The sequence below is a fragment of the Dicentrarchus labrax genome, unplaced genomic scaffold, assembly GCF_905237075.1.
Source record: "Dicentrarchus labrax unplaced genomic scaffold, dlabrax2021, whole genome shotgun sequence".
Lineage (NCBI taxonomy): Eukaryota > Metazoa > Chordata > Actinopteri > Moronidae > Dicentrarchus > Dicentrarchus labrax.
This window is the reverse complement of record NW_026136721.1, coordinates 17,902,369-17,927,955: the sequence shown is the minus strand read 5'-3', so window position 1 is coordinate 17,927,955 and position 25,587 is coordinate 17,902,369. Positions and strand designations below refer to the sequence as shown.

Below are 25,587 nucleotides of genomic sequence, written 5' to 3'. Positions count from 1 at the left end.
CAGCCACTATAGATGGATGGAAACTTGGGAAAACTATTCTCACAATGCTGAAACAACCATTTTGAAAGTTTGCGTGTAAATTTGGATGAAAGAAATTGTTTATGTCCACTTCTTATAGCACGTTACACATCACCATCCACTGGCAATGTAACCAGATAAGCAGACAGCCTGACAACTTGACTCACCAGTCACATTTATAGCATCCGACACCGCCACCCACCACCCCCTTCCCCACCCCCAGCAACACATGCAGCAGCCCCCCACACCCATTACCCACCATGGCAAACAGTTGGTTTGATCATCAACTTTCCTGATCTACCTCAACAGCTGTAAGTCTAAACTTGCAGCCCCTTCAGTTTGTACAGCAATTCACAGTGAGTAGGGAAAAGGGGACTTGAAACTAGGACAGAGCAGTCTGGCCCCTTTCCCTTCGAACCAGAGGCACAGAGAGAAGACACTAGTCTTAGGCGGAGAGAGAAAAGGAGAAGAGACTTTGTGGAAAGCTTGCTGCAGTCACTGAGGAAAGAAGCCCCAGGACACAGACCAGGGTGTCAACATTGCAGAACATCCAATTTTATAGATTTCTTTTTTTCTATCATATCAGGGGAAGAATATTTACTGAACAGGAATCTCATCACCTGGAAACATGCACAAGCGTACAAAGATAAAGATTGCCATCTTTGTGCTGCTGGTGGGTATGGCTTGCATGTTCACGGCAGTGGTGACGGACCACTGGGCTGTGCTCAGCCCGCAGGTGGATAAAGTCAATGGGACCTGCGAGGCGGCCCACTTCGGCCTGTGGAGGCTGTGCAAGAAGCACATCTACATGAGCTCGGAAAACTACATAGCAGGGCACGGCTGCGGACCCATCAGCCTACCTGGAGGTAAGAGAACACTTGAGCAAAACCCCTCTGTAACTGGCACATTTGACTTTTTTTCTTTTGCTGTACCATTTAGACCGCTGGCGTGATTCTATAATATATGAATATATTGTGTGGCTGTGAGGTGCCTCTATGCAATCCAGAGCTCTGAGGTATGAAGCTTCTAAGAATAGAGGTCCTGATGCAGTGTCACTAGACATGTCATATGACATTAAAAAACTTCCTTGTGAAACAGAAGACAGATCCTATTCTAAGTGACATGCACACACCCCTCCATCATGTAATATACAGTTAAAAGACCAGTGCCATGCCATGGTTTCAACAGCCCATTATTTGGAAACCCATTTGTCTTACAGCAAATATTCCAAAAACAAATTCCCACTGCTCTGAAGGCCTGTTGTTCTGAAGATACACACTCCACACACCCACCTACCCACCTGTAACTTAAAAGATACAACCAAGGTACTTATTTTAACCTTAACCCTTTTCCTAAACGCATTTTCTCAACCTAATCAAGTAGTTTTAATGCTAAACCTAACTAAGCTGCAACTGCTAACATGGTTTCACAATATCAACCATATGTTCATTACCATGACGACAACGGTCACCTGACTATTGTTATCATGACTACGAAAGTCACCTGACATCGTTCTTTCCTGCATGTCCAAATATACTACGGTATTAAGGCCAAAAACCTCCAGGGAGAGTGTGCATCTTCAGAAAAATGGGCCTCCGGAGCAGTGGGCTTTTGTTTGCGGGAAAATAGGTTGTCAGACAATTGGGCTTTAAGTCCAATGGGACATTTTTCAGACTATTGGGGGCAAGGGCAGTCCCTGAAATGCCTCATTTTAACACATGCATTATTCTCTGAGCTCAGGCCATGTTTAGGTTATATTTTGGTGGTTTGCAAGTCCACCACTGAGCCTCTGTCAGCTGGGTTACGATCCCCCATCTACCCTTCTGGAATAAACCCAAGGGTGAGGGTTGAAACAGCATCCAGGTAGACCAGGCCCCAAGAAAAGGCCTTGAGAGGATGCCTTAGCTATCAGTTAACTGTAAAGATTTAAGCAGACCTTAGCAGGTATTTGACATCAACCAAAGATGGCCAAGCATGTGCCATGGAGCCCCAACAGGCTATAGGCTTTCCACTAAGCAAACACCAAACAGCACAACAACTGATTTCACTGGTTGGTGCCTGTTTTCTGTTTAAAGACATGTTCATCAGTAAAAGCAGCTAAGAGAACCTACAGACAATTGATGCTCCATGCAACATGGGTACCTGACACTCTATGGAAGATCCTCAGGCACTTCATGTTAAAATAGCCCTTACTCAATGATGAAAAGTAACTAAGAACAAACTGAACTTAAATACAGGTACTTCACTTTAGTATTCCCATTATTTTATACATCCTATTATTTTCTAACCTTATCTGAGAAATGTCATTGAAATCGCAGTAGTTCGTCCAGGAGAACAATGTAAACAGGAACTAATCACAAGGAGACAATGTTTAATTGGTTTGGTATACTTTCAATTAATTCCAAATAACTATTAGAGTAAACTTTTACCAAAGTAAAACTTTTTGACAGTGCATAGTAGGTCAGCTGAAAACATTGTAATATGTGTCTTTCTATGTAGCAGTAAATTAAAACAAGTATCCAATTCAGTAAAATATGAAGAATAAATTTTCCAACAAGTAAATTAATTGTGTAAATTTACTTTGGTGTAAATGAATCACAGTTTCTCCAGTCATTAAGACTGCAGTCTTAATTCCTCTAGAAGTCAACAGCTGCTTATAAACTCTACCCAGCTAATCCTCATAAAACACCATAAAAATGTTTGTTACCTTATACCTCTTCTTCAGAGGGATATTGTAGAGTGCATCCTTCTTTTTACTCTATTATACATTTAAAGTACTTCACAGTAACATTTACTTGTTACGTTGCAGATTTTATATATAAAAATATATCAACAGTTTATGAAATATGATGAATGGTTGTCGATTAAACTACCCAACAGTACATAATAAAAGTTAAATTAAACAACTTTAAAATTCTGCTTACATGTTAGTTATCCAGTAATACAAGTCAAATGATTTAATGTAACATAATGTATAATACAACACTGTAAAAGGAATAAGTTTGCTGATGATAATGGTGCTGTGTATGTTTACACTGTGGTATTAATACTTGTACTTACGTAAAGGATCAAAATATTTTTTTCACCACATTCCTTAAGTTACTTGTGATGAGAGTTACTCATCTGTTGAATGGTGGCAACCCTGCTGGCAAGTTGACCGTTATCTGAGAAACCATTATCTGACTGCTGATTGTTAACTAACACTGCATGTACTTTATGTAAATTAGCCCAGAACTTCCCACCAAATTTGTCCAACTCACAAAGCTCCCAAAATATGTCCAAACTGATGCAGTTGTTAGACGTTGGGGAATCCCAGACTCTGTTTGCACTGCAGGGCCATTCCAGGAGCAGATGAAATGCCTGAGGGTGGTTCATTGGTGCAGGCATGGCAGGCATGTGCTGAATATATGAAATCAGCTTGACCCACCCAGACATGCAGAGAATTCATAAGATTGCAGAGACAACTGGCAAATGTTTCTGGAGCTTTTATCTGCAGGTTTAAGTTATAGCATATAAATACTGTCAGTGGGAATAATTTGGAAAGTGAGTTTATTATACTATTATATTATATAATATTATATACATTTTGCAAAGGGCAAGAACTTTAATAACTTTCTCTAGCTACTTATTCCTAACAAATGGTTTTGATGTCTACAATACATGTGATATGTGATGGCCACCTTGGCAGCCTTTATTTTAGAAGTAAGCAAGTCTAATAGATGTTCCATCAGTCTCCAGGGGTTTCTCCCGGCCCTATAGCTGTATTTGGACAGGAACATTATTGTTTATCATAGCCACACATCTTTGGAGGGGTGTCAACCTCTGATCCAAAGCAGGACTTAAACAGTGTGTGAGTTGGTCCTGTTCAATGTGAGACACTCATCTGGAAAATATTGGCTGAGCTGTTGTTTGGGTTTCTGCTGACAAAGCGCAGATACACTTAATGTGAATAATGCAGACCTTCATTATGTGTTGCTTCAGCTCAAAGAAATAAAGTCTCATGCAAGCCAAAATGACGGCTATTTTAATTTTACTTGCTAAACTCTAGTATGAGTTGTCCTGCTTTGATTTCATACTACAATCTCTATTTATTCTGGTTTTCCGAGCCACTGTGAGCTATTAATCTGATAGAAAACTCTTCCTGGTTGCTCTCCCTGTTTAATTAAAGGAATTGCAAACACTTTTATGAACGTTTATGCTCAAATTACATTTTGGAAGTTTCAATGGCCACAGCATACAAAGACTGAAAATGGCTACAATGTATTCACCATGATTCCAGATACAGAAAAGGTGTGATTTTTAAAATAATATTGTGCAAACTGCTCAGCAAGCAGTCGTTGTGGTTATAAATATAAGCCACGTAAATACTCAGCTGTCTTGGATGGAAGCCGCGAGGGTCAAGTGTTCACAACAAGTCCAGCGTTCCTCTGAGTGACAGGGCCGCCTGGCATAACTCTAAGGCCTGCTGTCCCACCAAACTGTTCCCACTAGACCTTCCTGCAGCTTCACATGTCCGTGCAGCCCACAAAGCCACTCAAATTACTTTACACTCTCATGGGATAGGATGCTTAGTCCAAAAAGCAAGTGGAACCACTGGTGTTTTGCATTTATAGGTACTCAAATTACATGCCAACCCAGGGATAGGCATCACATATAGGGATAGGGAATTGCCAGTGATGTCTTAAACACTTACATAGACATGAGTCCAGCGGGTAAAATATAGATAAGGAGCTCAATGTAAATTTAATTCCCTTGATGTTTTACTTCAAGGGAATTTTGCACATGATGTACAAAAAAACGTTTAACATTAAAACCTGTACAGCTTTGTAGTAAAATACATTAACATACGTACAGTAAATGTAACTTTGGTGCCATGTACACAATGTGTTGGCAATGCAAATAACACCATTTAGGTTGTCGTCACTCGTGTTGGCTGATAGACCTAAGAATGAGGAAGGTATACGACAGCCAAAGACAGCAGACAAAACAGAAACACAAGCTCAAGGCCAATCTTAACTCATGTGGTAGACATCAGAGCTACAAAACGTGCTGCTGTAACATGACAATGAACAGAGATACTGCTAATCCGATGTCCTCACCTGATCTTTTTAAAGATGACCGATTGCCCTATTAGGAAGAAGAGAGGCTTTATAGAGCCTGTCAGCAGAGCCTAGAGTATGAGCAAGTGGTGCAGCAGTGTGTGTGTGTGTGTGTGTGTGTGTGTGTGTGTGTGTGTGGTGGTCGTGTGTGTGTGTGTTTGGCAGCACGCTGCCAAAGATGAATACAGATTAATTTATGACCACCAGCTTGTTGAAGCTTGCATTCTAGAGATGGTACAAAAAGGTGTAATTAGGCAACGCATACACCAAGTCACCAAGTCACGTGTGGGAATAAAACTGCTTGATAAAGATAATGAGCTCAAAGCATCCACTCTGAAGCCTAATAAATGCTGAGTGGCTCCACTTAAACATACATAACAAACCAGATATGCATTTGGTGAATGAAGAACCATTTGGCCTGCTGGTAGTAGGTACACTGAGGATTTGCATTTCCTTAAAAACATGAATATTCACAGTTTTAAGGGAATGAGTGAAGTTCAAAGCCTCCCTTTTAAATGCAACGTTTGTCTCAGAAGTAGAACTATAGTTGACTAGCTGCTATCACACACTCCTACTGTATATGCCTTCTACAGTGAAAACAGTGGAGCTTGTTGCTTAGTAACAACCTCTGTTGTTTGTTTTTTTTTGTTCTTTTTATGGCCAGTCCCTGTCCTCATTCATAAAAAACATTATTTTTTTTTGCATGTGGATCACCACAACATTCCACACAGCATTAAAAGCTTGTAATTTCAAACAAGATTTTTGAAACAAACATGTTGACTTTGTTTAGAAAAAAATATGATTCAGAGATATTGTCTTTGCCTATTAAATTACTCCTTTTAGGGCCACCTGAAATCCCCTTTAGCTTATTTTCATAGGAAAATGATCTACCCTCCCAGCATGGGTCATGAAGCTGTAACTGTGATATGATAGCATGCGGCACTACATATTTTCACATGAAAGCATTTCGCTGATGTCCCATGGTGAGACTGTATGGAAAAGAGGATTAGGAACATGCGTGTGTGGAGACCTCATCGCATAACCAAGATCAATGATGTGCACTTGACTGACTGAATTAAGTGACATAGTTGTTTGGTGTTACATATATAAACACTCTCACCCTCTCGCCAAATACGATCATCTGAATGAGAGATGAGATAAGTCAAATGTAAACAAGTTTTTTTATTAGTTTTTTTTTTACACTTGGCAAAGCATCAAAGAACATTTCCTCTACCATATCATCCTGTGATTATATAGAGCGACCTGGCTTTATTCGTGTAAATCCCCAGGGTTAAACACCTTGTCTGCTGGAGAGAAATTTAATGCGATGTCTGCTGTAACCATTTTTACTTTGACAGTAAAAAAAACACACAAAGCAGGGCCTGCACAACATCACACAACCATTTTAGTAGTAATATTATACTGGTGGTGTCAATCTGTGAGATGCTCTTGTCACATAGATCTGAGAGTATGTGAACTGTTCAATAGAGGTATCATATTCACACGATCCATCGGAGCAGATGAAGTATGTACTCCATGCGTAAAAGTATGTGGGGCAAAGCTTGAATAGAAGTGTTGAGTTTACAACACAACAAAACAAAAGCTGTTTGTTACATGATATGGTGAAATAGGTTTTGATGAAGATTTTATTTGCCAGAAACAAAAGATTGTTTGTACTTTGGTTCAACAACAAGAGAATCAATAGATCAGACACACAGCAAAAATCTTCCACATAACAGATCATCATTGTCTATTATAGTTACGTCTCCTCCACAGGACCCTCTGTTGATGGTTCCCTTACTTTTCATGCACAGAGCATGTGTTTGCAGGTGAAGACATTTGAATGTAATGACATGAAGGCCAAACCTTTAAAAAAAACACATAAAGGATAGTAAAATCAAATCCAGTGAAGTTTAAATGGTTAAATTATTATTCATATTCATATAATGTCAGATTGAATGACTACATGTGATATGAAAGGCTGAACCAGAGCAGAGAATTATCACCCGATTCTGCAGTTCCCCTCAGATTTAGGGTTTCGATGTCTTTCCACTCATTGTATTGGTTTTACATTAAACCTATTTACAGTAGCAAGTACCCATTTTCAGGAAAAAAAAGTTTTAAAAAGCGATATTTGGAATAATATTGGAATTAAATTTATCAGGTGACCACAAATAAACAAAATAAATGCTAACGTTGCTCCGTGTCTGCTGGATGTGTAAATGGGTAGCTGCTTGCTTACATATTAGCCACTGTAAATGTTGTGTTTACAGCTCTCCAAGAAAGTAAATTAATAAATTACACTATTAAACTAATTCCTATTTTCTTTCTTTTCACAGAGGAAAACTGCACTTACTTCCGACACTTCACTCCTGGACAGGATGCAGAGATATTTGAATATAAAACACAAAAAGGTATGTTTCTGTTATTGGCTCCCTTATGGTGGTTACTTTCATTCCATCCTGTCCAAAATTTAAAAAAGGAGAGATTCATCTGTGTGTTCATTTGTAAATATGTTCCTTGGAATATTAGGAAACCCCAGTCTGTGTGAAGTTGAACATCAAACTGGCTGCGTCACATTTTCCCAACTGACCTCACCGACTGCTGCTGATCTGCTCCCTGTGGGCTCAGATTTTCATTTATGTTTCACATCTGACCTCAGCACAGTCATCGATGTCACAGTAGGTGTATTTGACTGGCTATCAATGACAAAACCCTTCAGAGGACATGAAGAAGTCCTGGATGAAAGGCAATTGGATTTTCCTTTATCTTTTCCCAACTATTTGTCCAACTGGCTAAATTCAATGTGTTATAATTGGCAACACTTGGCAAAACACAGATAATATATGCAATGCACTGGCACTGCATTGTGACATGTTTATATTTTTAAAGTGTGCCTCACAAATTATTTAGGAAGATTTGAATGAATATACTAATGCTTTTTGAGAACATAACAGTTTTTTATTGGAGTTTGGTTGTTTCTTTGGGGGAGGTCAAAGTTCACTCAAAAGGTCACATAATTCACAGTGTGCACTGACACAAAGCAGTTCTCAAATGGTGCTGTAAGACTGATGTAAGACATTAACTATACAAACAGTACAGTCACCACTTCATAGCTGGGTGTGTGTCTCAGCCCTCCCTTCCCCTCCATCCTCTATCCAGTGACAGCCCTCCCATGTAATGTGCATCAGGGGGTCCGAGTACATGTGGCGCACTGTCAGACTCAATTATTGGGGTAAACAATCTTGTGCATGAAGTTGTACATACTACTACACCGTAAACCAAAGGATGCTAATGCAAGCATTCATGGGTACCCCTCCCCCATTCTCCAACACACACACACACACACACACACACACACACACACACACACACACACACACACACACACACACACACACACACACACACACACACACACACACACACACACACACACACACATGCATGCATGCTTACCAGTGCTGATGGCTAGCCCTTGAGAGACACATTGCAAGTTTGCAGGAATGGTTGCAGCTCTGACCTAAGTTCCATGTAGTGTTAGTCACTCTTGACTGAGCCATTTGGCTATACCATAATGGTGCATAAGGCTGAATAAGCATAGTAGATGTATGTCACCAGAGGCACATCCATCCATTCAGTAAGACTCTTAAAATTAAATGAGGTGTAATGAAAATCTTGCAAGTTGAGAATAGTCAAGGATGTAGTACCCTTTGGAGGTTCTTCATATCTTTCACAAAGGAGCATGTAAATTATCCATGCGGAATAAAGTCTTCAAAAACAATTCCTGTTTAAGGCGTAACTATAGATATGCTGGATATGTAAGGGTTAGCATGTGCCAGATCTGGTCAAGAGAGGGAACTAAAGCAAATCTCAAATTCTGAAACTTCTCCTACAAACATAAAAGTGAGCAACATATGCACATGCCTACATACACATGAATAATCTCATGTTTCAGAGGACTGGGAAGCCCTGTATGACTTAAACGCTGATATCTTTTGATGTCTACCTTGTTCTTGGTGTTCTTGGTGTTCAGAAACTTTGGTGTTTCAGATTGAGCTAGCGAACAAGCTCTTGAGACGCGCCGTATCTCAGAGAACACAGAGTGTTCAGGGTGCGGCCCATCCTTCCCTCCCAGCAGGAGATGAAGGTTCTGTTCCCCCAAAGGAGTGCCTCTCCTCTGGGCACGGTTCACAGGCGGCAGATCAAAGGCCTTGCATCCTATCCACATCTCTGCTCGAAAAAAACAAGCCAGCTGTTGTTCACAGACACACTGTACTTGTAATTATGAGGACCCAAATACATTCATATCGTGTATGAATTTCTATGTTGAATGTAAAGATTATTGCTTTATCTTATTGCAGTGATATTTTATATTTTTATTATTGTCTTCAAATCCCATGCATATACAAAAACTGACAACTATTGTCTGTGTAGTGAAAGCCGGATATATCTGACTGGACCAGAAAAGTTTGACTTTAGCAACGGCTGCACATTCAGATAGCTCCTTCAAACTTCTCTGTTTTTGTTTTAATCTGTTTTTTAGCTTTATTGCTGCAACATGTATTACCTAGGCCATGTTGGTCAAGTTTGGACTTAAGGCTGCTCCTGGATTATGTCCAGTCTGGAAGAAATGGGACTTAGCCAAACAACAGGAAATCAGAGACTGTTGTGCCTACATCTTTACAGAGACCAGCTCCATCAGCATCCTGGATCCTTGACCGACGAGAGGAGGCGGACTCTGCATTTACACTGATGATGCTGGGTGCTCAAATGCAATGCAAATGCAATCAAATTTCAATCAAAGTTTCTTTTTATGTGAAGATGAAACTGTGTTATCATCACTATTTCGTTGCTGCTGCTTATATTTTCACAGACGCAAATTGAAAAGATGCACTGCAGAATAATTTCCTGGGTGAATATTTGTATGTATATTTGTATGTAAATAACTGTATATATTGGTTTATTTTATTGTATCTATTGTCTATGAAACACGTGACCCATTTTTTAAAGATTTGTGTCTTTAGTGTGAACCAAACAGCTTGGGGTGCAGCAGACTGGGTAAAGCTGAAATAACTTTCCTATCCTTTTTTAATGGGATTGTTGACAGTAAGACAAATATAGAATAAAGCAAGGTTTATCCTTTAAGCCTAACCTGACACTAATAACTGGTTAAGAACATCTACAAAAACATAGAGTAATAGAACATTATTCCATGTGCAAAACCAACTAAAGGATTCAGGACAACATACTGGCTCAGAATGTAAAACAAATTGGCAAAACAATGTCAAAAGGGTTACAAAGTGGCTTCAGCCTTAAAAGATAACTTCTTGACTTTTGATTTATGAATCAGAGAAAATGTCTAATCAATGGTGGATTCAGACCTTGTTTTTTGTTGTCTAATTAAAACATAGAGAGGGTTTGTGACTTCACTGAAAGAACAACAAAAAAATGTGTTTAATAAGTTAATTTCAGTCCAGTGTACAGTACATATGTAATGTGAATAATGTGAAATGACACAATATGAAGACAATAAAATGTTGTGAAGCTTCAAATATATGATGCCTTGTATGATGGATTGTAAATAACATTTACAAGCTATATCTTCGTCTCTTTCTCTCTAGAATACAACATCTCCGCTGCCGCCATCTCCATCTTCAGTCTGGCCTTCATGATCCTGGGGTCTCTGTGTTTGATCGGATCGTGTACCGGTAAAGGCAAAGGAAGAGACTACCTCCTCAAACCTGCTGGCATGTTCTTTGCATTTGCAGGTGGGTTCAGTCAACTAACTTGATTTCAATGTCCCTGTAGCATTTACAGTATGAAATGCTAAAATCTCACCTGGCCTTCATCGTGGTTGCATAATCTTCACACGTTTCTCCTTCCCAGGTCTCTGTGCCTTCATCTCCCTAGAAGTGATGCGTCAATCAGTCAAACGCATGATCGAGAGTGAAGACACAATCTGGATCGAATACTACTATGCCTGGTCCTTCGCCTGCGCCTGCACCGGCTTCGTCCTCCTGTTTCTCACTGGCATCGCCCTCCTCGTCCTCTCCATGCCCCAGATGCCCAGGAATCCATGGGAGACTTGCATGGACGCGGAGCCGGACCAAGTGGAGTGATAGCTAGACGGACAGACAGACAAATACAGGATGATAGTTGACTGTCTGTGTATTTTATTCTTACAGATGTTTAGATTCATTTCAAAACAAGCGCTGGCCATAAAAGGGTAATGACATGATGAAAGGAACTGGTTTGGGTGTGGGTGGACCATAGTCATGATAGGGAAATTTACCTCTCTACTATTATGCAGCAACTTGAATATGGGCCTTTTGTCGGCGCTCCCGTACGCCCATCCAGATATCACACTTCTCATTTGCAGTTTATAAGTAAGTACTTTTATTATGCTTGCCACAAAAAGAACTATTAAAAACGATTAATGACACACCACTGTTAGGCGACCATAGCCTAATTTGGTCTCCCAAATGTCACCATTATGCACACCTTAGTGAAACAGACATTAGGATTTTAGGTTGACTTACATTTTGAGAATATTGTGCATACAGTTGTGGCCTGGCATCTACCATAGGCGACTATGTGATTTTATGTACTGCATTATGTATGATATCTTGTACATATCGAATGTTCGTCTGTTGATTTTTGTATGGGATCGCTCAAGGAGGCAGTTACTTACAAGAACTATCAATTAAGTAAAAGAAGTCGAGACATATGCATTCAAATGTTAAGTTGTATATTTCTAAGATTTATAAGGAACCTTTACATATGAAGGATGTGCCATTAAACTTTGAGAATAAATGACTGATTTTAAGCTAAGGGGTAGTACAGAGCAGGTTTGTGTGTACGTGCGTGTGTGGCAGGCTGAATGCTAAACACCCACACAGCCTGCAGCACTGATCACGTTGGAAAAGGTTCAGTTCTAGCAGGTGCACATACAAGGCTTTTTACTTTTTGTTGATGGCTTCCAAACCAAACTGATACAAAAAAATCTCAGTCCATTTTTCATGTGTCATCGTGGCACATTTGATACAGCAGTTGCATTGACCATTTTCTCTGTGTAGAACAAAGATTATAAAAATCCACATGGGTTCATAGTGATGTACTTGGCAACCTTTAACTGCATGTGCAGACAAAAGGTCATTGTCAGTTCAGCTATATTGAATTTTATTTCATCTGTAAAAATAACATGCTGTTTTAGAATGGACTGTCAAACAACACCCTCTGTCCTTGGACCCTCGATTCGGGTAAGATGAAACTCCCCAAAAAACCCTCTTAACAGGGGAAAAATATAAGAAACCTCAGGAAGAGCCACTGAGGAGGGAACCCCTTGCAAATTCTACTTTGGAAATAGTTTTACATGTGAGTTATATTACATCTTGTTTCAGGGTCAAGTTCAAACTGCTCTGGTCCAGTTGGGTTTGAGAACCAGAAAAACCTCTATGAGCTGCTTATGCTGCACCAATACTATACACCTTTTCCATGGTAGAGCCAGTGGTGGAAGAAGTACTCAGATCTTAGTAAAAGTAGCAACACCACATTGTTGACATACCCTGTTACAAGTACAAGTTCCACATCAAAATAAACTTAAAGTACGAAAAGTAAAAGCACTCATTGTGCAGAATGAATCGATAAAGTTTAGCTGCTCCTGTTTGTGAGAGCTGGAACCATCCATGTTGAGTTTGATCAGGGCAAAATGCATTTAGTTTATTTCTTTTGACTTGAATGACTGATTTTTGTCTGACTGTTACTTTATATGTTTGACTAAGAAATTAGTAAAATAAAAAAGAAGATAATCAAACCGGGATAATAATAGTAGCGGCAATTGCTGATATGAATTTCTATATTCTTTCTTATGTTTTGACTTTTTCATTGAATATGGCATGCAATTAAAAAGGTTTTGAATGCAATAGAGTCTCTGTGTGTGTTTGTTATGTGCTATACCTTTGTAATGAAAATAAATCTTGATAAGCTTTGGAAAACTTTTGTCTGAAATTGTTAAATTTTTTGCCTTTGCTTTCGTATACCAAAGAAAAACGTACGAATACGAGTGGCCGCCGCCGACAGGTGTGATGGCCTTCAGGTTCTGGTAGGCGGAGACTGTATTATTCCACCTGAGTGCATTTAGGATTCTGTCTTCAGTCACACCACACAGTACTGTATGCTCTCTCTCTCTCTCTCTCACACACACCTGACCTGCTGATTGACCATCTCATTTATTTACTGTTGCAATTTCTATAAATAATTATGACTGTTTGATTTTCCCTTCTTTTGTCATGGACTAAGAGGCGGCTCATGACAAGGAAGAAGCTGCTGCTGACAAGGACCATTTTATAGATAGATGGTGGAAAGCTTTTGGTGTTGAAACAAGTCTGGCTATCCACCGAAGAACCTTTTAACTGGCTCTTTACTGCATTTCTCATTGTCTCAGCGTTAATGTGTGGTTTAATTAAGTGCTGAGGAGGGTTTCAGACTCTCTAGGTGACTACAGCTGCTGCTAATAAATCCTTTAGACAGTGACCCAGCTAGGCAGAAAGGCTCGTCTATAGCAGTGCTGTGTAATGCAGAAGATGATAAAAAAAAAAGAGACAGAACTCGAGCAGTTTCAATAAAAACACTTTAATAGAGAAACAAATAAAAAAAAAGAAAATAAACCTTTGAAACACAGTCTAAATCCTTTATTATAACCACCACCAATTGAAATGAAGAAGAGTAAAACAGATCTATTCATTATTTTGTACCCACGAGGGAGGAACCAATGGAACTGGGAGGCTGGGAGAACAGGTGTGCCATTGATTCACTGCAGCGAGGGAAGAACAAAGGAGAGCAAACAGATAACAGGAAGAGATGTGGCGTTTATAGAAGGCTGAACACAGTGCTCTCTACTGGCTGGGCAAAAGGTTGCTCCCTTTCCATGTGCCACAATACACACACAAGTTGGTTTTGCTTTGTTTTCTTTAAAAGGCAACACAGAATGATTTCAAGAAAAGAATTCATAGGATGATATACGGTGAAACATTGGGTAGTGAAAACATTTAAAATCTGAGTTCATAACAAGAGTAAAGACCCTTGTATCACAGCAAAGATCCTGTCAAACTGATTTTGAAATAAAGATTCTTGATGGGGGAAAAAAAAAAATTGAAGAAAATTGAAACAAATCAGCGATGACGGACAGCTGTAAATAGAATCCCTTTAAAATGTCTTTGGCTCAATCTCTTCTGCTTCAAAAATAAATAAAAGTGTAGTTGAAGAAGCGGTGAAATATTAATATTGCACAACTTCAGAGATTAGCCAACGACCGCTTTGTGAGAAAAAATTATTCCCCAAACAAACGCGTCCAAAGCTTCGTAAATAGGACACACAGCAGGGAGCAACCTCAGCTAAGCCCCGCTAAGTAACTGCAGAAAAAAAAAAAAAAAAAAAAAAGAAAGAAACTTACATGAGCATTACATATTTGATTGACATGTTAGTAAAATATTATAATAGTTTTGTTGATAATGTCACAAGTTATTGTACACATCAAATAATATACCAAAATTTGACTCTGTAGGTTGAACAAAAGCTTTTTTTTCCTTTTTGTTTTTTTTTCATTCACAAATCAATACAAACTGATAAAATCAGGGATAAAAACCAGCCAGGTCATCTCAACATGCACAAAAAGAAAACAGTCTTCACATTGAAAAAACAAAAACAAAAACAAAAAAAACAAGAAAAAGAATCAATGTTGATTGTTGTACAGCTGTGAAGTGGTGAGAAAACAGAACAGGACAAATCCAGCAACATATACTTAAAAATATGTATTGTACAGCGGGATAAGTTGTCTTATAACAGCTGCAACTGAAATTCTCCTCTTTGTCAAATCAGCCAGACACCATCTTAAAAAAAAAAGATCTAAAAAGTTACAAGGAGTTGCAACTACCAACTGGTTTGTCGTTGTCCATTTCTAGAATTATCATTATTATTTTTTGTGAATTTGCATAATTAAAAAGGGCATACCTCTTCTTTGAACAGATTCTACAAAATTGAGGCGCTCCCAAAGTTCTTGTTTGTAAATACCTAGAAAATGCATATTTACAAGTATGTGTTGTTCTCCGCCAAGTCAAAAAATCTGGACCTTTGAATTACAATGTCAAAACCTAAAAACAAAACCATTCCTTTATGAAGCTCTCCGCTGACTGTTCAAAACACATCTAAGATATTAGCGGTGGGGTGGTAGCTTTCTGAGGAAGTGACTAACTGCCGTTTGAGAGCCGAGGAACAGCAGGATGATTTAATACAATTTCACCAATTTAGCAAATGGGGCAGTGGTGTTTTAACAATTAATGAATTACATACAACAGGACCAAATCACTGGATGACTGTTTCCAGTATTGCTTTAGGAAAAGGAAAACCATGGCAGATATAGAGAATCAGCATCTTTTTATATTTTAGCTATGAGGGACTGGCATCATCAGGGCTGAAATCCATGTGCATGTAGCTGTGTGGCCTCCTTGTGTGTCAACCAGTAACAAGCAACTCGCAGACTTAACATTAATGTTGCCGTGTTGTCTTCGTCGTGTGTTTTAGGTTGTAAGACAAAGAAGTAATGATGGACGTGGCACATGTAAAAAGAGCTTTTCAGTTAAATTAAAGGGAAGTTCATCTGCTGCCTTAATATCAAAATGCCAGATAAGACTGAAAAAGTGAATAATGCAATTCTTTGAATGACCAGGAACAACTTCCACAACATTACCGATTCATTCTTGTTATGCACAGCCTACAAACACATACATTAACAGTCACATGTCTTTGAACAGCTTATTGTATAGTTACGATGTGTTTTTGGTTAGATCTCAAGCAGAGTGTGCAAAGGGGTGGGGGGATGGTTTAATTTAAATGTCCTGAAATAAGAAAACATTAGGGATAAAGAAATGCTTTAGACTTTCTATGACCAATGTTTTTGGTGGAACTGGGAGCAAATAGCTTACGAGAGAGATAAAGTGATTACTGTTTATTATGAGGTTCATATTACTCGGGCATTAAAGAATGGTCTTACAGAGAAAATGGCAAAGGTTCTTTGGGCAGTCTGGCTTAAGCTATAAAAAGGTATTTAGAAACTATGACGGCAAAACGTCTGTGAGACCAACAGTATATTAAAAGCTTAAATAGCATCAACGATCCAAATAATACATAGTATGCTGTTTGCTAAAACATCTAGAGCATTTCCAACGAAATAAAAAGACACAAAAAAACTATTATTATTATTATTATTATTATTAATGTGTATTTTCAAATTTCAGGGTATTTGCTATAAATCTACTGTTTGAATATACTTCAGATATAACCAAAAATGCTAACATTTAGCTTGTTCAAAAACATCTGAATGACAGTGTTGATCACACCCTCAGCTTCAACTTACCTATCGCGACAGACCACATTGACCTCACCACTCTTTCACTTTCACAAACCCTCAGAGTACTGAAACCTTTTCAAAAATGCTCAATGTCCATTAATGACAAAAAAACAAAAAAACTAAAACTAAACCAAAAACATTTCATGTCCACCAGCAGTTATTGAAACATTTTTTTCTGGTGGAGATTTTGTTGACACAAATAAAGAAATCAAATAAAATGAGTATCGGCAACAAGCGAAGCAGTTTGGGATAATCTTATCACAGAAAGCGATGTCTGGTGTTCTCTGATCCTTAAAACAAACAAAGGAGGAATGACGTGGCTGTTGCTATTCTGACATTTTCACACTGTAACTATTGTTGCTGATGAGACATTGGTGAGAAATAAAATGTGCAATCAATATTTGTATTTTTCAGTAAATAATCACATTCACTACTAAATCACTGAAGGTGATTCCCAGGGTAAGGATGTCTAAGAATTAAGGATCAGAAGCCAACGAACAAAAAAGAATTCATAATGCAAATGCTAGCATGATACAGGAATTTAAGGACATGTCTGTGGCATACAATTCAGTCTTTTATTTTCTTTATATGTACAGATTAGAGGAAAATTTATCTACTTCTATACACTGTTCCATGTAGTTTCTGTGTCAGTTGACCACTTAGCTTTTGTCCGTTACCACAACTACAGTAGTATGAAAATCAAGACGCAACGTCCACTCAAAACTGAGGAATACAAAATGATAAAAACTTCAACATACTTATTTAGTAACCAACAAAACCAACTTCAATAAGGTAAAATATGCAGGTAGCTAAGTGGTCAACCAAATCTTGCCTTTTTTATTTTTATTTTTTATAACTTTTTTTTAGCATTACGTACATATACAAGTGTAGATAATATAAGTATATATTCATATATACATAATGAGTATGTATATATACCAGTAATGCATTCATTATATATACTTATTTTCTTCACAGATATGTGAAACAGGAGAAAAGATGACTGTTACAAATAAAAAGTTAAAATGAAACAAAATCCAGAAAACAAACCTACTGATAGAAACAATTTGTAAATGCACTTTGCACTATTTTTTGTGTTTTTATAAACAGTTTTGCCTTTTTTGTTTAGTTTTATATTTTTATCACTTATTTATTATGTGGGAAAGGTGACACTCATTTAAAGTAGGAATAGTACCCATTGCTACCATTTGAACTTCCTATACTCAGCTCTTGTAGGAGGGAGAGAGGGTCGCTGTTCTTTTTGACCTGTTCGGGGCGAACAGCTCGGGGTTTGGGTGGAGCGCGGAGGGCGCTGGCATAGGACATGGTGGGTGGTTTGCTTAAATTTGGACCCCCCTGGCTGGCCTCTGTGGGAGCCTGCGGCGGCGGTGGCGGTGGAGGCTGCTGCTGATGCTTGTTATTGGGCATGAGAGGAGGAAACTGTCCAAGGTGCTGAAGGGAGTTGAGGGAGTGTGGGTGCGTCTGCTGTGCTGCTGCTGTGGCCTCGGCCTTCACCTGCTCTTCCGTCTGACGAAGGGCCTTGGAAGCTGCCAGAGGGTTGAAAAGAGACCCCGAAAGGAGGTGAGAGGTAAATCAGACTTGGGTAGAAAATAATCAATAGTATTCCAACTTTAACTTCAAAACTACCAAAACAACTCCTACCGATACCTACCTAGAAGGTCCCGGTGCTGAGCGAGTGTGCCGGCTCCGTTACATGGAATGTTCTGGAACGGACCGGGACCCCCACCATTACTGGGCCAGAGGTCATGTGAGGGGTAACCGTAGGGGGCATGTGGGTGCTGATGATGCTGTATGTGCGGATGAGGGTGGTCCTGGTGGTCTGACGTACAGGGCTGCGGCTGCTGTACAAGGGCATTGTGGGTGTTGGCTGGAGACGACTCATCAGGGTAGCTGGAAGAGATCCGGCGCTGATAGAGAGGCCGGCCTGGACCTCTGGGTTCATACTGTTTAGACAGTAAAGGAGGAGAAAAAAGTGAGAACAAGATATTAAGTCAAGCAGAATGGTGGGCAATCTGACCTTAAAAATAAAAGTGACTCGCAGCCCTCAAGTATCAGCAGTCCCCTTTTCGCAGCACTTACTGATTCAGTTGTGGGGTCATAAAAGTAAGGGAAGAACACTTGTGCAAAGATGTGTTAAACAACCGTTTTATACACCACTGCTGTGCACAGAGCACCTTGTTGTTTTTGACAGATCAAAGCTCTGCAGAAAGAATTCAACCAGTCCCTCCAGTGCAAGTCTTACTCATGTATCAGAGAGAACCTAGCAAGCAATTGTTTATCTTATAGTAAGTATATGAAGGCATGCATGTAATCCATCTTCTCCTTGTAATACAGCATTTAATATACACACCATAATATTCACACTATAATTTGGGTGATTTGAGCCCCTAATAATGCACGCTTGCCTGTCAGTATAGTTAGTTAATGTTATAGTTCTTTTTTTTTTTTTAGGATTTTCAGGTTTTAAACACCTCTAGTTTAGACATTTTATTTTACTATAAAGAGATTTAAGATCTGGCTCACTGCTAATTTCATTGTTTTATTAAATCACTGATAATAAGTAAACAAGTAAATAAATACCTCATCTACATTGTGAAGGGCTGTTGCTGCTGATGTTCTGGGGGACAATGGGTGGTAGGACTCCTGGTCTGGACCTTGACTTTGTTGGTGTTGCTGCTGCTGCTGCTGCTGCTGCTGCTGCTGCTGCTGTTGTTGCTGCTGCTGCTGTTGCTGCTGCTGCTGCTGCTGCTGCTGTTGTTGTTGTTGTTGTTGTTGCTGTTGTTGTTGCTGCTGTTGTTGTTGTTGTTGTTGTTGTTGTTGTTGTTGTTGTTGTTGTTGCTGCTGCTGCTGGTGCTGATGGTGAAGTTGCATCAGGTGGACTTGCTCCTGTCTGCTGGGGTGAGCCATGATGGGCAATCCATAAGGAAGGCCGTGGCCCTGGTTCCCTAACAGGTGGTTTTGCTGTGGGGGGCTCACTGATGCAGGTCCACCATGAGACCACTGGGCCTCTTGCAGAAGGTATTTGACCTGGGAGGGAGGGGGGCTGGCAGGGTGGGCTGGTGGTTGATGTGGGTAGCTACCAGCATTATACAGTGGGTTTCCTGGGTGCTGCTGCTGCTGCTGCTGCAGAACTTGGTTGTTGAGAAGGTTGTCGTTAAGGAGATCACGGCCAGTGTCATGGGAGTAAGGTCCAGATGGGAAAGGGCCAGCATGATTGGAGGTGGGGGCTAAAGAGGATGAAGGGTCACCTGAGGAACGGGGCTGGGACTGTCGGTACTGAAGGAGACGAGATTGAGGTGGGGGCTGCATCTCAGCGGCTTCTCTGGGTTCTGGCTGATCCTGTGGGGGCATCTCCCTCAAAAGGCCTGGGTACCTGGGAATTGAAAATGTATTTCATTACATTTGAAGATGGTGTTACAATTGTATGCAGCACACATTATTTTCAATGTTAATGTATGTAATTATAAAACAGAGTGGTGTTAAGTCTAACCTGGTGAAAGGGGGCCCAGTGGAGGCAGAAGTAACAGCTTCGTCCTCCATATTGGCACTAAGGCCCCAACTAGCTGCCCGGAGCAACTGATGGGGGAAGCGAGCCATGCCGGGCTGAGCAAGGTGGGCGAGCTGTTGGGGCAGAGGGAAGGCGACGCTGCTCTGGAGAAAAGGGCCTGCTGCCTCCCCCCACTGGCCCAGCCTGGCTGCCTGCTGCTGCTGCTGGCTCAGGGCCTCTAGAGCCAAGGGACCCTGGAGGTCTGAAAGAGCAACCACATGATAAGTTTTAGAGTCACTGGAGCCGTCCTCAGGACATGGTGGGTTAGGGAACTGTACACTATTCAGTTTAGGATCTCTTTGAACTGATTCACTATGAATCAATATCTAGAAGACTTTAACATAAGACATAAGACAATATATTGACATAAAGAACAGGAGATGCAAATTAAAAAAATCTTTTTAGATCTTGGAGGTATGCACATCTAATCATTTGCTATAGGCAATGATATTTAAGAGCATATTTGCTGATGTACACTGACTCAACATACCCAAATCCTGTTGCTGTTTTTGTCGCCTGGCTAACTTTAAAGACTAGGCGAAGGCAGCTACTAATTAGCCTCCGAGAAAACCAGGATCTGCCAAAATAAGTAAAATTATCAGGATATGAACTCTTTAAAACGGTTCTTTTATTTATTTATTTTTTAATCTGACAATTTCTTTGTCTAACAAAGGAAGAAAATATGGTACTCCACTCACCCAGACCGTCTCCCAGGCTTCCATCCTGTCCATCCTCCCCAAAGCTGTTGACCCGGTTATGCTGGCCAGGGTGGTGGGCCCCTGGGTGGCCCATTGGAGTCCTAATGGAGCTACTCATTTCCTCCACCCCTCCAGACTCTGGCCCATCCAAAGTTGGAGACTGGACAGCCCTGTGAGGGGGTATGGGGCCACTGAAGAAGGAAGCATTGTGGCTACCACCAGTGTAGGCAGGGCTGAGCTGTTGCTGTTGACTCTGTTGGGCCATCCCTGGGTGTTGAGGCTGGCTGACCCGATAAGGAAGCCTGGAGACCGGATACTGTGGGGGGAAGGCTCTTCCACTGGCATGATGTGGAGGAAAAGCTGGGTTGGGTGGTGCCAGGTGGTAGTTGAGGGGTCTCTGGGCAGCTGAGGGATCTTTTCGATGGAGCAGCGCATTGGGAAATCCAACAAGCCCGTCTGGCTGAGACTCTAGACTTCGACTTTGGCCTGTGTCTAAATCTCCCTGGATCAAAAACAAAAACACCATCAGCAAAGGCTTACCAGAGTCGGTAATGTGGGCCTAGATAAAATTACTTCTGAGAGTTACTTCTGGATAAAAAAATGAAAAAAACCCAACTTACCTGTTTTTCCTTCATGTCTGTGTTTTTCCTCTCTGGTGTCTGAAGACGGCTCTGTTCTGACTTAGGGCATCCTTCTAATTTCCCTAAGAAGTCAAAAAAGTCAAAAAGAAACTTATTACCACATGTTTGGCTATTCGATACAGTTAGTTCTTTCTATTTGCTGGCATGAAATAATAATAATAATTTGTGATTTTGGGTGGCACACCATTTCTGATGGGGTCTGCCTGTAACTCCTTATCAGGGCTGGGCTGGCCCATTCCTAGAGGAGAGGGGTGGGCCACTCCACTGTAAGGGATGGGGGAGCCTCGATTCTGGGCCTGCAACAGATTAAAGTTGTAGGCCATGGCTGCCGGGTGGCTCATGATGCGAGGGTCCACAGCAAAGCGATTCTGGTAACCTGGCCAAGGCAACTAAGGAAAATAAGAACACAGATTACCAGATAAATAAATAATGACTCAGGATAGAGAGGTAAACACATACTATGCATTATGGACAGCACATTTCCAATAATGCTGATTATAAACAGTAACATGCTTGTATTCATACTTGCTCATGAATTGTCTATGTGCACTTCTGTTTGCACACTTGCTTGCCTTATATTGCCCCTTAAGTGACAAAGTGTTTTGAATTAAATAGTCAACAAAAATCTAATTAAATAGTACAACCAACAATAAAATTGAAGCAAATACAGTAATTGCTTATTCTGATATTAATTAACCTGGGCTGGCAACTTTTTATGAGAAAAATACTGATATACTCAGTAAACTACTTGTGAAATAAATGTGAAATTTGACAAAACAGTCACATATTCTTAGAGGTGCAATCTTAAAATCGCAAGAAAACTTACTGGCAGGGGCATGGACATGACCATGTTTCCACCATACACGGCTGGAACGTAGAGGATACTGGCGCCTGTGTGAGGATCTATCCTCTGAACAGGACTTGGTGACTTGCCCATGCCAGCTGGTGTGCCACCCAGGGGTGGTGTGAATGCCCGGATAGGGTTTCCCATCAGCATTGCAGGGTTGGGTTGGACTGCAAGGAGAGAAGGTGGCAAGGTAAGACAAATAAATACAAATGTAAATTCAACACACAAACCTAAGGCATATCTAATTATTCAAAGATTAGAATATGTTACTACATGCACTCTATGATTCTATAAAAGAGAAGTGCAAAATCTAAATAGCTGATGGCCAGTGGTATCAATCTTGACATGGAGGGCAGATAGAAGTGATTTGCACAGATTTCAATTGATTTTCTTTCAGTTTAGGCTAATATAGCTGGCTGACTATCTGCAGTTATAAGCCGCGGAAACAAACTGACTGTCTTCCCCTAGTAAGCATCATATTAACAACTCCTTGCTGGGTTGTTCAAGGCTGCATCGCTCTGATGGCTTCAGTAGCCTCAGGCCTTCATACATCCATCTGGGCCGCTGCATTAAGACTGGCTCAAATCAAATTGTCGAGAAGTGTGCTTGTTTGTGTGTAGGGAGCAACAATGGTAACTCCCTTCACTGTTGCTCTTTTCTTAAACCCGATCATAATACACAAAACATATAGCGGTGAGGACATAAACGCTATGTGGATGGAATCTATACATAGGTGATGCTATTTAACATTGTAATTGTTCTATCTTAATTAATTTCAACTGTTTTAGAATACAAGGACACTGACTTTTTGATGTAGTTTATCAATGGTGGATTATACCTTAGTAATATATACCTTTCCAGGATAAGTCTCTACCTGCATTTGATTTCTTTCCTTTACCTAGCTCTTAAAGAAATAAGGTATTTCTAAATTAATTAAAACCTTTCTAAACAATACCTGAACACAGCTGGGTACTGTATTGTGTTTACAGTTTTGTTACTCTGTTGCCTATTTGCTTTGCCATCCTTGCCTCTGCAAACCTAAAAAGAACTATAATGTATAAGCCTAAAAGGAGCCTTTGATTGTATTTTTCTATGGTTGTACTACAGCGTGAAGGATGAGTTACTGACAAAAAAATTGACAGCAAGAGAAAAGGTCTCGATTTCAGACGGAAAATCGCACTTTTAACATAAACAATGACACTCAAACAATAACAGAAAGATATTACCAGGAGCACAATGTAACATTGAAGGGAATGTTGTCATTCTCTTTAATATTGGCAGGGGTAAACATGGGCAGTATGATACACTCACCATATCCTTCAGGTGGAAGTTGCTCTGTGTGGCTCGCGTGTTTCCCCTGTAAGATAAAAGAATCATTTTAAAGTTATGAAGCAAGACTAACAGTCCATAGAGGCCGATGGAAAAGAAAACCAGTGTTTCCTCTAGGATTTTTTTTAGCAGTTGGGGCAGGCCCGTCCGAAAATACAAATACAGCTTCATCTACTCTGTGTACATAGAGTTTTAACTCAATTCTGATCCAAGTTGACACAATGCAAGGATGTAAGTACACATGAGCACATTAGTCATGTACACACACACACAACACACAACACACACACACACACACACCCACACCCACAACACTGGGCTCAAGAGACCTTCCTGTACCTGCGTTTAGGTGGACTCCTACACTACCTGGTGTATTATTAATCATTACAGGCAAGGATACACAACTATCTACTCCGAGCTCTTTCAGAGTCTGGTTTTGTAGCACGCAGTCTCCACCAGCTGACTGTGGTGTTAACAGATAGTCCTTGACAGTGGGTATGCTTTAGTTGAAGTAGGCAGAAATTATTGACATCCTCTATTCCACTTGCTCCTACTATATGGCAATGCATTATTAAATAAAGCTGGTGTTATTTAACTTTCAGGTAAGGAACCCTTGTCATAGTACTAGAAAAACAGTGTTTCGGTTGAATTATTGTCCATAAACTACACTTGTAATTTCATTATTTAGGTGACTAGTACTAATGCAGTCTTTGGCACTAAGACCAAATCTTAATGTATTTTAGAAAGTTGTTTATGAACAAGGATGGAAAACAATTAACTTGAACACTTGACATTGCAATTCAATTCAGCACACCACCACAGACTATGCCCTCTATAATTATCACAGCACCTAAACAAAAATAAAACATAAGAGCACTGACTTGTTGAAGCAATGCTGTAGTGCGTTTCTGGTATTCTGCAAACCCCCTACCAACCCAGACAGAACATGTTTGAAAGTACAGGCAACTGTTGAGTAAAATGAGAGTAATTCTGCAAATTGGACATTTAGAGGATTCCTGTATTAGAGAAATACAAATTCTGAAAGACCGCCTTACTATGTTGATACCACTTTGTCAGACAGTTCCCAGGTGCCAGCTAAAAGAAAAGGTCAGGGCCTCCTTTCCTGACAGCCTCACACGCAGCATAGCCAATGTTTATTGGTCCTTAAAATATGGTTATACTTGTGAAGCAACATGTCCTCCAGCTTGAGCTGAGTAGCAGCCAAACCACAATGTCACACACAATAAGAGTATATCAATTATTTTGGTTCAACGAAAGGTTTAGTTTATTACAGCACCTTTAGCACTAGCATGGCATTGCAACCACATATAAAACTGCCTAATGTGAAAGTCATTCTCTGCACAATGCAATAATTTGAACTACACTGAACATGCAATTGTGCAATATGTAGTGTTTAGTGGGAGTAGGAGGTCTGAGATATTGTGGCAGCGTCGCCTCACTGCTATTTTAGGGCGTAACATTAACTGAGCAATGCTAGACACATCAGACTGAAAACGGTGCCCATGGTCTACACTGTGGTTACTTGATCTAGTCATACATGCGCTGCTGCAAAATTTCCTCTGAAAAGGTATGAGCTGAATAGTGAAGACCAACAAGGATGTTGCTGAATATTTGCCTCATAACAGGGGTCTGCTGAGAATGGAAAGCCCTGCTCACTGGATCTTAAAAATACTAGATGACTGCACTGGCTGTCACACAGGGGTCTTGGTTGCTTGTAATGATTTTCCAGCTCAGCTAAAACTCAAACAAAAAAGAAAATAGACTCCAGTTTGTGTAAAACACTTTTGGGTGTCAGCAGTAACAGTTGGTTTTCAATGGTAAAATCTAAGTGATATGGTGATGTGTTTACTGTGCTGGGAAATCAATGGCAAGAGGTTGTTGGGGAGAAAAAAAGAGATACAAGAAAGACTGAAATGGAGGAAGCTAAGAGGAAGTTAGGGTGGAAGTTAGTTTTGGTAT

At 40.1% G+C, this 25,587-nt stretch overlaps 2 protein-coding genes across 2 annotated transcripts in view; one reads left to right on the top strand and one right to left on the bottom strand.

Annotated features, from left to right (window-relative positions):
* Nucleotides 1–310: 310 nt before the first annotated feature.
* Nucleotides 311–13,114, top strand: LOC127355080 (voltage-dependent calcium channel gamma-1 subunit). Its single transcript, XM_051385559.1, has 4 exons — nucleotides 311–884; nucleotides 7,457–7,531; nucleotides 10,742–10,888; nucleotides 11,007–13,114. Exons 1-4 carry the CDS (start codon nucleotides 647–649, stop codon nucleotides 11,237–11,239), a joined length of 693 nt encoding a protein of 230 aa, XP_051241519.1. The 5' UTR covers nucleotides 311–646; the 3' UTR covers nucleotides 11,240–13,114.
* Nucleotides 13,115–13,735: 621 nt separating this feature from the next.
* helz (helicase with zinc finger) overlaps nucleotides 13,736–25,587 on the bottom strand; it is a 55,400-nt gene continuing 43,548 nt past the window's right edge. The window contains exons 25-33 of the mRNA XM_051383985.1: nucleotides 23,590–23,635; nucleotides 22,258–22,445; nucleotides 21,616–21,820; nucleotides 21,411–21,493; nucleotides 20,791–21,292; nucleotides 20,036–20,294; nucleotides 19,126–19,918; nucleotides 18,197–18,488; nucleotides 13,736–18,071 (exon numbers count right to left, since the gene is read on the bottom strand). Coding sequence (XP_051239945.1) covers nucleotides 17,698–18,071; nucleotides 18,197–18,488; nucleotides 19,126–19,918; nucleotides 20,036–20,294; nucleotides 20,791–21,292; nucleotides 21,411–21,493; nucleotides 21,616–21,820; nucleotides 22,258–22,445; nucleotides 23,590–23,635 — 2,742 coding nt within the window. The 3' untranslated portion in view covers nucleotides 13,736–17,697. The remainder of the gene's footprint in view (nucleotides 18,072–18,196; nucleotides 18,489–19,125; nucleotides 19,919–20,035; nucleotides 20,295–20,790; nucleotides 21,293–21,410; nucleotides 21,494–21,615; nucleotides 21,821–22,257; nucleotides 22,446–23,589; nucleotides 23,636–25,587) is intronic.

What these genes read in the sequence shown, in the direction of transcription:
- LOC127355080 (XM_051385559.1), top strand. Translation starts at nt 647, where the DNA reads ATGCACAAGCGTACAAAGATAAAGATTGCCATCTTTGTGCTGCTGGTG. An exon ending in ACCCATCAGCCTACCTGGAG is followed by an intron (nt 885 to 7,456) that starts GTAAGAGAACAC and finishes TTCTTTTCACAG; the next exon opens with AGGAAAACTGCACTTACTTC. An exon ending in CATGTTCTTTGCATTTGCAG is followed by an intron (nt 10,889 to 11,006) that starts GTGGGTTCAGTC and finishes TCTCCTTCCCAG; the next exon opens with GTCTCTGTGCCTTCATCTCC.